We start from the raw sequence: 12,826 nt of genomic DNA on the forward strand, positions 1-12,826 counted from the left end.
AATGGTTTGACTTTGTTCCTGCCCATAAAAATTTAGTATGTTGTCGCATGCAATATTTACACACTGTATGTAAATTTTTAGATCAAATGATTTAATTTTGCATGATTTATGATTTTTAGATGTAAAAATCGAATAAATAGTGTCTATTTTGGCAAAAATAGCTAAAATAAATATTATGGCATGATAATTTTTCCCATTGTTGTATATACGATATGAACTTCAGATCTAAAGTTTCATGGTAATTTTCGTACGATTTTATCGGTTATTAATTTTTATGGAATATAAATTGATAAATAGCAACTTTATTAGTCATTAAAATAAAAATTCGACTTTCGGGCTTAAAATTTGTCATTTTCAGGTTCTAGAAACTTGTTCAAAATATTCAAAATTTTAATTTTGATTTATTGCATAATTTTATGTCTAATTTGGAATTAAAGGGTTAAAATTATGTTTTATACGATTTATTTGTGAAGTAAATTAAAGGGAAAATTTTATTAAAATTTTGGGATGTTGGGAATTTTCCAGAATATACAAAATTATGATTTTGAATTGTTCGAATTTTTTATGACTTTTTGGGAATTATTTCCTTATTATTATGAATAATAGTGATTAAAGAGCAATTGAATAATATCAAGTTGAATTATTGTCAAATGTTTAGTGAAGACTAAATTTTGAGTCCTAAGAGGTTAGGGTAATTAACTTGGACGTAGTTGTGATTTATGTAATATTTTGTGATTTTAATAGGTTAATTGTCACAATAATCCATAAAACCGGACCATATATACGATATTAGCTTAAATAGGACGATTTGACACATAACATGACATATTTTATACATATATTAATGCTGCATTTTTAGTATGATTGTCATATTTTATTTTATATAATTTTGAAGTATGTAATTTGTACTTAGTATGACCTTAGTTTAGTTGGTATTTTCCGAAATGAATGGGGATATCAATTCGGTTGTAATTATTTTGATCTCGTATCACTTTTATTTTATTTAGTTTTGTTTTTTATTTTATATTGTATAAAGTAGAAAAGCTTTGTAATTTATTTATTCTGGAGTTCCTTGAAGACGGTGCCATTCGAGGAGGCGGTCCATCAAAGACGGTGTTGCCTAGAAGTGCGTGCCATATGAAGTTCAAGGGACCAAAAGAGTTGGTTTCCGAATTTGTAAATAGTTTATTTGATTTACTATTTTAGGAAGGCCATACTAGGATTTTATCGTTTTTGTTTTGCATTTGTTTTATATGTTTGCATGCATAGCCAAATCGCCATAACTACACATGCATATCATTTTATCGAGTCATCGACCCTGTCAATTATAATTATCGTAGTTCACCGCTTTAGTTAACTTAAAACGAGATAGATAATAAATTGACAAGACCTCTCACTAAATAATAATTGAGAATTAGCCTTACCAAATAGTAGAAACCATGAATCCCAATTTCATAAGGAAGTAGGCTCGGCTCACCAGGGTGCTAAACTTGTTACGTTGGGTAAATGGGTAATAAAATGTTGTTACATCTAAATTTGGATTGAGCTCAAAAGAAGTATTCGTGACCGTAGTCGCATGTGTTCCGGGCTAAAGATAAATATTAGAGTAATTTTATCGACCGAGAGTTCTAAAAGTAGAATCGATTAAAGAGTTAATCCACCGAGTTATATTGATAAGGGATGAATCGGCTCACCGTGCCCGAGTTGATATGAATTTGGATCTCGGGATCATTTATAATAGTTGGGTAGAGGTCACTATACAAATGCTTAAAACTTGTTAAAAATGTTTACAAGTATTATTAAAATAATAGATGTTTATTAATTCCTTCACTTTTATTTTTTTAGTCAAATTTGTTTTCTCAATTGCAATGGCAACTCCAAATTCAAACGCAACCACTAGCTCGAACACTCTCACCAATGTTTCATGGCTCCGATCCTTCATGGATCGTTATAAATTAGAGAAGAATGGGTCCAATGTCGCCGATTGGGATGCACAACTTCGCTTGGCCGCGGAGGGTGACGACAAGCTTCGTTACCTTACCGAGGCCTCTCCTGCCGCATCTACCGCTAGGTCTAGCCCTGCCGCTAGGCAAGCCTATGAGACTTACCAAAAGGAATCGGCCGCGATAAAAAAATGTGTTGATCTTCTCAATGGAGGCCGAACTCCAAAGGAGTGCTATAAAGATTAGCACCGCCTATGCGATCTATACGAAGCTTGTGACCATGTTTTCACAAGCTCCGAGGATCATTCAATATGAAGCGGCATCCGCATTCTTCGATCTCAACATTAAGGAGGGCCAAAAAGTTAGCCCTCATGTGCTCAAGTCGATGGAGCATGTTTAGACCTTAAAATTGCAAAAGGTAGAGATTCCCGAGGAACTCATCATTGATCGAATTCTTCATTCCTTGAACAAGGTTAAAGCATATGTCCAATTCAGGGTGAATTTTAATATGCAAAACTTGAAAGTATCCCTCGATGAATTGCACAAAATGCTTGTGCAAGCCGAGAGGGACATGGGGCTAAATGCTAGCACCACCAAGGATGTGCTCAACATTAATCATAAGAACAAAGGGAATTTCAAGAAGAGTGGAAACAAGGGAAAGAAGCAAACTCCCTACAAGAACAAAGGAAAAGCTTGTGAAGCTAGCTCCTCTAAGCCCAAGAAGGGTGCCCCGTCCGGGGACAAATGCCACTATTGTAATGACGTTGGGCATTGGAAGAGGAATTGTCCTAAGTACTTAGGCGACATTAAAGCTGGAAAAGTTATTCTAGTAGGTAAATAAATATCCCTATCTTTTTATGTTTCGATCTCAACTTTGCTATTTTGATACAAGTTGTGATGATTACCCCCTTTTTATTGTAATTAGGGCATCAGGGAAAGGACAAGGGCAAAGAAAAGCAAGCCTAGAAGTGTGGACAGCGTGGGCCCACGGGGGCGCTTGGGAGGAAAAGAGAAACAAGCGTTTGCATTTTTGTATGGAGTCGCCACCAATTTTTATGGGAAATTGGAACCGTTCGAATTAATTCGTTTAATTCCGTCTTATACCTGCAGAAGCCTCACGAAGAGGCGCAGCAGGAACTGCGCTCCTTCGAAGAGGCGCAGCAGTTGCTGCGTCCTTTCTCGACGGTTATCTACTGGAAATCCGTAAAAAGAGGTTTTAAAGCATGGTTTTAGAAATCGGTTTTAATGATATTTTCGACATAAACCTTACATTAATGGTACAATAAATAAATATAATAAATAAAAGAGAGATTTACACCCTCAGACTTACATGTTGACGAAACGAGAAGGACTAAGATATCGATTAGTGATGCTCGACGCGAATGCAAAGAAAGTGCCCTCGTAAGAGGAAAACGATTAGATTAATTAAGTTGATTGATGTGGAGTTGGTCAAATTGGCCGGTCATGCAAACGAGGCTGGTACTCAGAAGGATCCGAGCTTACGTGGTCGAAAGTTCAAGCACGTAGACGCCAAAAAGTAAGAACAAAGTCTAGAATGCAAAGGGAGAAGAGAAGGGCGGACACTCGCGTGAGAAATATGAGGAGCGAAGGCTCCTATTTATACTAATCACGTGGAGGAATTAGGGTTTCGGAAATAATTCGGTTTTCCTTAATATCTTATGTGAATATTACGGGAAATTGTTTACCAAAAGATAAAATTAATGAAATATGGAATAGAAATATCCGGAACATTCCAGAACATTCTAACTCGGGATTTAACGGTTATCAGAAAATGAAGACGGTTTTAGGCCCGGACTCAGAATGTACTCTAATTATCACAAAACGACCGTATCGGCACGTAGATGACAACTAAGAGGTAGACATTAATATTTGAGCAATCACTTGACGATAATCTTACGAATTGTCACAAATCGTTCCGCGTACCAAACATGCGGCCCAATCATCACCGGGTGGTTTGCGAGAGGTGCAGAAATGAGGTATCTACAAGAAGATCTTGATGGAAGCTAGATGTAGCCGCCCATGATTCTAGATCGATGGAAGCTTGGCTTTATCTTATTTTTTCTTTACATTTTTATGTTGTATTTTGAGATTTTAGATCTTTTTTATTTCCTCGTCCGACTTGGAAATTGGTTATTTCCTTAAACAATGGTTGTATTTTGGATTATTGTGACTTGTTTTGCAACCCAAGTCACTTACTTTATCGTATCATTTGTTCTAAGATTTATCATCATACACTACTTGCATCTAGAAACATAAAAAATATCGACTTAAATTGATCAAATAGACAATTATAATGGTTGAGTCATTATATGTCCATAAGTTATGAATTCGATTCTCCTTATGCCATTGTGGCCAAATGTCATAACTTACTTTTATAAGATCAATTATGAAGTTATAATTGAGTTGTTGAACTTACCCAAGGGAACGTTGCTAACCTTGTTTGATACACCTATCAATTTAAATCACCTACTCTATATTATAAGTTTATCCTCCTTCACCATCATTATTTGTGGCTCAAGGACTATCTTTGGAGAAAAAGGGCATTTTTCCTAAAGATAGAGTGGGAGTGAATTTAGCCACAAACTCTTCACAACTCTTCACATGAGGAGACCAAAAGAAGATGTTCTTGAGGAAACTACGTGAGGAGACCAAAGAAACAACGTAAGGAGACCAAAAGAAGATGTTCTTGGATTGTAAGATTTTGATCGATGGAGGGATATAACTAGAGATTTTAAAATCCGACATTTTACTTAAGAGCCTTATGAAACTAAAATGGCATCTATGCAAGTAAATGGATTTATTTGGGATTGTTAAGACCAATCCAAAGTAAATAGATATTTATGATTAAGAGTTGCATAGAGAGACATGTCGATGTCTACGAAAGCTAAGTTAATTGTTAGCTATGCTAAAGATTCAAATACATTGCTATACCTCATTATGAAAATGAATAAGTTAAATATTAAAACCTCTTTCCAAATGGGTATTTTGAAAGGGATATGTGAATGAGATATATGGTTTTAACTAACACTTAGAAAAGCAATGATTATTTCAATTCATAAAATGCTTCGAATGAGTTGTCAAAAACGAAACATGTGAAATTGAGTGGGAGTCAGTGACAGTCATGTTTAGACATGAAGTTTAGTGGGAGAAATCATCCTTCATGAATTGCATAACACATTACTCATTGGGAATGACGAGCATATACTGTCTTTTATAAACAAGTATTTAGGTTTTCAATTTGGGATGATATTGGACATCATGTGAATCTAATAAAACATGGGATATTGGATTGGCACATAGATAAGTATCTTATTATGATCCTTCATCTTAAAGAAATCAATCAGTTAAGTAGGTTATTCATGTCGATGAATATAGAATTACCATGATAGAGTCATGGTTATTTACTGAACCTAAGAACTGTTGTCTACATGAATTCGATAACCAATGATTCCGCCATTGGTATAATCATGTAATGCCTATATGCACATGTCTTAGATGAATTAAATGCTTAGAGCATGATAAGTCGATAACAAGTTAACCCATATGAGAGTCATTGGTAAGCTTCAAGGAACCGTCATGAATTCTCAAGGAGAACTAGTGGTCTGTTCTGGAGTTTGGAAGGATACTTAGTTGTGTGTTAAGAGGTTACACAAACTCAAGTTTCCGAACTCATTTGGATTTGTGAAAATCCTAGGCAATTATTGACATAAGGAGTAAGAGACTAGAAAAGTGTATTTTATTGTCATCCATTGTAAGATTCTACGAAATGAACCTAAGTACGTTGTGATTGGGTGGTGAAATTTAAAACTACAAGTAGTGTTGTCCACCGAAACCCACATCACAAGTTATGTGATAACAGTAAGAGTTTCTCTTAAAGCTTAAGAACCTATGTCTAGACATGTACTTAGCAAAATTCATGCTATAAGGGATAACATGAAATTGAAGGAAATCGCAATTCACAAAGTTTGAACACTTGGACACATGGTATGTTCACAAGCAAAATTTTTATTGCGTTATACAAGTGCATGAGTACACTTATGATTATAAGACATAGAGTTGCAATATGGTATTGACTACTTATGTGTGATAATCACATTTATTGTTTGAGTTATCGTTAACTCATTTTGTACTTTGTTATATCCAAATGAGATTGTTGAGACAATATTGAACCCCATTAAAGTGAACTGGATTAACATAGTATTCGTCCCTAGTTACTTATATGAGGTGACATCTCGAAGCAACTAGAGTGTGATGCAATTTATGGCAAGTTCAAGTGCCATAGAGTCATAAGGGATGACTAGTCGATCACATAGGCAGACTGTGAGGGACACTCTGTCGGGCTTATGACCGCTTATAGAGTTCTGGCATTTTTTATAGCCTGGTCGTGGCGAGAGCTACTATGGTATTCTTATGAGTCGATTCTTTGACTAATGACTGTTCGCCTAAGATGGCACAGTTTCAGAGTGACTTTGATTTATGTCCGGCGACCTTCGTGATTGGGGTCTAATGGGCATGTTTTGGGTCATGATGAGCTGTGGCTAATCGAAGGGAAGAGTGCAATAGGAATTGTCCATTCCCGTCAGGGTTATTTTATATCTCAAGGCCACTCGAGGAGCAATGAACTGGAAATGCGTGGCCACGCTCGGAAGGTATCTATGACCAGCTCGAGGAAACCACTCAAGATATGATCAAATATAAGTACGACCTGCAATACACCTTGCATTGAGTGGGAGATTGTAATAGGACAAGAGAATTGCTGACGCACACTTGTCGCGGACAAGTGGGAGATTGTTGGAGTATGTGTCCTCGACAATAATGCGATCACATGTTTAAATCTCATATTAAGAATACTAAGGGGAAAGTATCATTTTATTGTCAACTGATCCACATTAATCGGTAATGATTGGCTGACTAGAGTTTGACATTACTGTCGTGTGACGGTGGTGATCAGTTGATCCCTTAAGGTCATACCTCTAGGGAAACATTCTTAATTGACTAATTAATTAATTGTATGACGATACAAGTTAATTAATTCCTTAAAATTGAACAAATGATTTTGTGAGAAATAATACGTATCTTATTGTAATTCGATTAAATGATATTCGTACTAAGTAATTAAATTGTTTTATTACTTAAGGTTTATTTATTGTCTATGAAACAATTAAATTAAAGAATGAATTGTTTATTATAAATACAAGTAGTTGTGATTTATAATTATATGACCCATTTTAAGTAATTGTAATTGTGAATTACTAGTTAATTTTTGTATGTGATTTATTTCATTTATATAATGATTTTTAATTTGTTAAAAATGCATTATTTAAATGACATGTCTAGTAACATGTCCAATTTGTCACACAATACAAATTAACAAATTGACAAAGTTAAAATGGATCTATATTACACACATGAACCGTGTAAAATGGGAGAGGAAGGAGGATTTGTGTTTTGTTATTTTAATTAGTGGGTAACATCTTGATTACCTACTAATGATAGGCATGCAAACCTAAACTCTTGAGAAGAGTAACTAGCAAAGTTATTGGGAACTCTTCCCTTCCTAACCACCCGACCACCCTAATCAATTAGAGGAGTTTTTTCTCTTCTAAAAGGATTTTCATTCATTCATATAAGTTCTTACATGAATAAGAACTCATCTCTCTAGTTTTGTTGTTGAACAAAATAATAAACTCTCACTAAAATCTCTAATATTATTCATATATTACTAGAAGTAGTAATCACTTAATATTAGTATTTTTAAGGGAACAAATATTAATTTCTAGTAACAAAATTAACATTTGTATTAAGAAGGATTTCCTTGGTACAATCCTTGAGGAGTAGATCTTGCAATTAGATCTAAAGTTTTGGGGCATTTGGTATATACTTAAGAAGACTAATTTGGTAGGAGACTAAATTAGTATAAACTGTTTTTTGGCCCTTAATGTAAGAATAATCATTTTTCCTTCTTACTTTCTAATTTTGTTATGCATGCATAAGTTCCTTTTAGTTTATGACTAAACTAATAAACACTTAGTTATTAGAAGAGTCTAATAAGAGATATACGAATATTTCAGGCCCAACATAGCTGCTATTTAAGAAAATATAGGGATTTTCCAGCCGGTCCTGGACCGGCGGCCGGTTGGCCGGCCCAGACTCCTCTCTCCGCATTTTCAACTCTTGTAATTTTTGACCTAATTTAGTTGTAAACTATAAACACCCCTTCCTAATTTCATTCGACACATTACCCTAGATCTAGATTTCTCTCTAAATTTAAGCAACTTCCTTAAGCAAAGTCTTAATCTTTCCTTAATCGAACCTTAATTATCTACTTAATTTGCATATATCTACTTAGCTTCATTAGTTTACTCTTGAGTATTTGGGTTGTAATTGAAGAAGATTGAAAGATTTTTTCCATTATTAATACAAGACTCAACCTTTCTTCATTGTTGGTATAATTACTTCTCTTATTAAGTTTATTTATCAATTGTTTACATTTCTTATCACATCTTTATTGTTGTTTCAATTTATTATCATGTTTACCACCAAGTTTACTTGCTTCTTTTCAACTGTTTACATTTGCTCTTTGAATATGTGTGAGTAGTGACCCCCTAGGGTTTAGGGGGAACCTAAGTAAAGATTAAGGGATGAATTTGGTGTGTTAATGTTGGTAATTGTGTAAATTATTTGGTTCTTGTTAACATGCATAGAAGGTGTTTGTAGGAATGTGTGAATGAAAGTTCATGTTTTTCTCCATTATATGCTTAATGTCTTGTAGAACAAAGTTTACATAGATGCTTGATAGTGTGTTTACATCAAATTTGGAAGATTTGTGAAAGCTTTGTGTCCATGTTTAGGAAAGCGTAGGAAATTGTAAGAAATTAACTTTCTTAACCAATAATTGCCCATTACCCTTCAATACCGATTACCTTGTCCTACTAAGGGGAACCCGACAACCCTAGTTTTTAATCAATAGTTTACATCTTATCAACTTATGTTTATTGTTTTTTAATTGCTTAGTCCTAGCTTATTCAATTTCATCAACCTCTTTATTGTTTGACTAAACGTAGACTTAGACAATTTAGGTATAAATCCACCCCATCCTTGTGGTTCGATCCCGATTATACTACCATAGTTGGGTTAATTTTTGGTACGGGAATCGACGACTTAATTCCGTTCATCAAATGACGCCGTTGCCAGGGATGGCGCTAGGTTATACCTAATTTGTAAAAGGTCTTAGCTTTAGTCTTAGTTTACTTGTTTGTTTGCTTTTGTAGTTGTATGCTTCTTGTAGAGTGTGTGATTTTTGGCTTACCTTAGTGTGTAAAAGCACTAGGAGTCTTACGGTTTGTCAAGTTGCATGCCTAGGAGGAACCATCACGCTTTGCTCTTTGACTCCAACCTCGAAAGCCTTAAGGAATACTATTGCAAGGGTTAGAAACTCTCCTCAAGAAACTTTGGACCAAGCAATTTCACCCACCCAACCTCTCATTGAAGACACCACCACAACAAGCAATACAACATCATTGATTCTCAACTAGAAAACCCATTTTACAATCTCCAAATTCCAAACACACCCCCTCAAACACCACCTCCATATATACTAATTCCATAACCACAAATGGCGGCTTTACGTGACCACAACCTCCCCAACCACAATGATGCTTGCAATCCCATTAACTTTGGCACCATGGCCCCAAACAACTTCGAAATGTATCAGGCTCAAGTTGGCTTGATTGAGAAGGATAGTTTCGGTGGGAATATTGATGAAGATGCTCATGCCCATCTAAAGAAGTTCAAAAACAAGGTTGCCATGATGAAATGGAATGGAGTGTTCGAAGACACATTAAGGTTGATGTTGTTCCCACTTTCTTTAATAGATAAAGCGGATCGTTGGTTGAATGTGCATCCTCCGAACACATTTACTACGTGGAATGCCTTAGTCAAGGCGTTCTTAGCCAAGTATTACCCGTCATCCAAGACCGCTATGCTCCGTAATGAGATTCATACATTCCAACAAGAAGATGGGGAGTCCTTGGGTGAGGCATGGGATATGTACCAAGATGTAATTGCTAGTTTTCCTCACCATGGAATACCGGCTTGGTACGTTACCCAAACTTTCTTTCAAACTTTGTTTCCAAGAACCAAGGAAATGGTGAATGCCTCCGCGGGAGGGGGATTCGATCATTTGGGTGATGATGAGGGCATGACTCTCATTAAAAAGATGGTGGACTCGGAGTCCAACTATGGTTCAAGGGGCAACATGCTAAGAAGGAATAACTGGTACCCCAAAGAGAACTCTTCTACTTTAAATGCTGAGACCAATGCCAAGCTTGACCTTCTTACCAAGAAACTTGATCAAATGCAAAGAAGTCAAGTGCATCAAGCTAGTGCCTCCCATGGTCCACCCATGGAGGAGGTAATCCCAAACTCTTCTTGTGAACTATGTGGGGGAAATGGTCATACTTTCGATGTGTGCGCCAAAAACAACTATAATGTGGGAAATGAAGACAATATTCAAGATGTTAATACTTTTCAAAGCTACATACAACAACAATGTGAGGCCACCACGACCACCCTACAACAACCCAAATGCCTACAACCAAACTCCAATTTCTATCACCCGGGTTTGAAAAATCACCCAAAATTTAGCTACAAAAGTACCAATGTTCAAAACCCGCAACACCTCCAACCACAATTACCCAACACCAACCTACCCGGGTTTTCTCAACCTATAAGTGGATACCCAAACCAAAGAAATAATTTCGGCAATTAAAACCAATGGCCAAGAAACAACCAACACCAAAATGTTGGGAACCAATCTCAAGGGTACCAAGATTTTGGGGGTAACCAAAACAACCAAGGGTTCTATCAAGGGAATCAAAGTAACCAAGCTAACCAAGGGTTTGGCCAAGGTTTTGTTCAAGGCTTTCAAGAGCAAGGGCAAGGATCCAACTTCAATAATCAAGGTCCTAAGGGGAACAACCAAGGGGGACAACACAACAACAACAATCAAGGTCCCAACACTCGAAATGATTATGGATTCCCTTTACCCTTAACTAATCAACCACATCAAGAGCCATCCATGGAATCCCAATTTGGTGAGTTGATAAAGGTGGTGAAGAATATGCAATATCTCAACACCAAGACATGACAAAATTCAAGAAAGACATGGAAGCTCGGTTGGCACCTCAAAGACTGCCGTGTGGTTTCCTATCCCAAGGTCAAAGCTCAAAAGACATTTCCGCAAATCATCGAGCACATGCGGTAGTCTTAAGGAGTGGGATTGAGCTCGAAGACCCTTACAAGGACCTTGAAATTAAAGTGGATGCAGATCCCAAAAGGAAGCGGTTGGTAATGAATGGTGATGGGGAAAGCCCACCAATGACTCCATCAGCAAGGGTAGCTGAAGCCAAAAAGGGGAAGACTACAAGTGAAGGATCCAAGGGAAAGGCTCCACAAGAATATCATGAGGATATATTTTTGAAGACCTTCCTTACGAAAGGGAGGTTGGTGAAGAAGCTAGAGAGGAAGCCCTCGTACAACCTTCTACTAAGGTAATAAGCAAAGCCACTTCATCCAAGGTATCCTCTAATTCTCAACTTGTCATTAACATCCCTTATCCCACTAAAGCTTTGAGGTCTAGAGAAAACTTCAAGTATACCAATTTTTGCGAAATGTTAGAAAAACTTGAAGTAACTCTACCCTTCACCAAAGTAATATTGAACATGCCAACATACACCAAATTTTTAAAAGACATCTTGAAAAAGAAAAGAACCTTGGGTTATCAACAAATTGTGGCAATGGAGGAAGAGTGTAGTGCTCTTCTTCTTAACAAGATGCCACATAAAGTTGGTGAACTGGGTAGCTTTTTAATTTCTTGTGTGGTTGTGGTGTCCCGATATCAAGGGCTCTATGTGATTTGGGAGCAAGTGTGAGTGTTCTTCCTCTAAAAGTTGCAAAGAAAATTGGCATTCGCAATCTTCCCCATACTACTATGACTCTCTAATTGGCAGATAGGTCTGCCAAGCGTGTAGTACCCGCCCTTTTAGAGATCCGTTGACTAGCTTTGACCGACCTTGGGAGCAGTAATAGTCCTTAGAAGTGCGTACCAAAGTTATCCTGTGCTTTGAGTTATGGGTGGTACTCGATAGAGTAGAGGCTACTCGATCGAGTAACTTGGATACTCGATCGAGTAGGGGCCACTCGATCGAGTAAGTGGGTCACTCGATCGAGTAGCGTCTTTTCAGCGAGGGTTTATAATCGTGTTTTGTTAAAATCGCAAATCATTTCTGCCTCATTTCTTCAGATCTTTAGGTCGCCTCCTTCTCTTCCCTTCCCCATATACCTTCCATGGGATCCTTTGAAGGTCCTTGTTCCTTAGGAGTACATAACTTGAGTCGGGTAGCGATCATTTGCCAGGTTTCCTCATGTAGGTATGTCGTCATCATCATCCGTATATTTGCCTTTGCAGTTAGGGTTAGCTTGGTAGTGATAGATGTTTGTATTGTGTGGATAGGTGTTTCTTGTGTGCTGGGCATTGCGTGTGTGGGCATGGAATCGTTGCAGTCGCTTAAAGGTAGGTTCACCTACTCAGTTCTTGTGGACGGTCTAGTGTGTCGATTGTTGTGTCGCGGTTGTCGTGTTGTTGTTGTGTTTGTGTGGCAGAGTATATGCGGTAATCGGTTGGAGTATACAGTTCGTTGGTTGTTGTTGTATTGTAGCTGTCTGTGATTGTTTGTCTCTAGTTCTCGAGGTGCGTCCTCGGCTGAGTGGAGTCACTTGCGGGAGTGGCTTCACGCCCTAGTTTCGCCCTCCATGGAACCCGCCACGAGAGGTGATGTGCACATTAATGGGATAGGGTTATC

The 12,826-nt window shown here is 37.1% G+C and overlaps 1 protein-coding gene and 1 non-coding gene across 2 annotated transcripts; one reads left to right on the forward strand and one right to left on the reverse strand.

The window, feature by feature from the left end:
• The first annotated feature begins 9,579 nt into the window (after positions 1–9,579).
• On the forward strand, positions 9,580–10,734 carry LOC141607853 (uncharacterized). The gene has a single exon (XM_074427201.1). The coding sequence runs from the start codon at positions 9,580–9,582 to the stop codon at positions 10,732–10,734; it is 1,155 nt and encodes a 384-aa protein (XP_074283302.1).
• Positions 9,946–10,052, reverse strand: LOC141609618 (small nucleolar RNA R71). The gene has a single exon (XR_012527543.1). It is a non-coding gene; the product is annotated as a small nucleolar RNA R71 (small nucleolar RNA).
• Positions 10,735–12,826: the final 2,092 nt, after the last annotated feature.

The sequence above is a fragment of the Silene latifolia genome, chromosome 10 (assembly GCF_048544455.1).
Source record: "Silene latifolia isolate original U9 population chromosome 10, ASM4854445v1, whole genome shotgun sequence".
Classification (NCBI taxonomy): Eukaryota; Viridiplantae; Streptophyta; class Magnoliopsida; order Caryophyllales; family Caryophyllaceae; genus Silene; species Silene latifolia.

Coding starts and splice junctions, on each gene's coding strand:
- LOC141607853 (XM_074427201.1), top strand. CDS start 9,580: ATGGCGGCTTTACGTGACCACAACCTCCCCAACCACAATGATGCTTGC.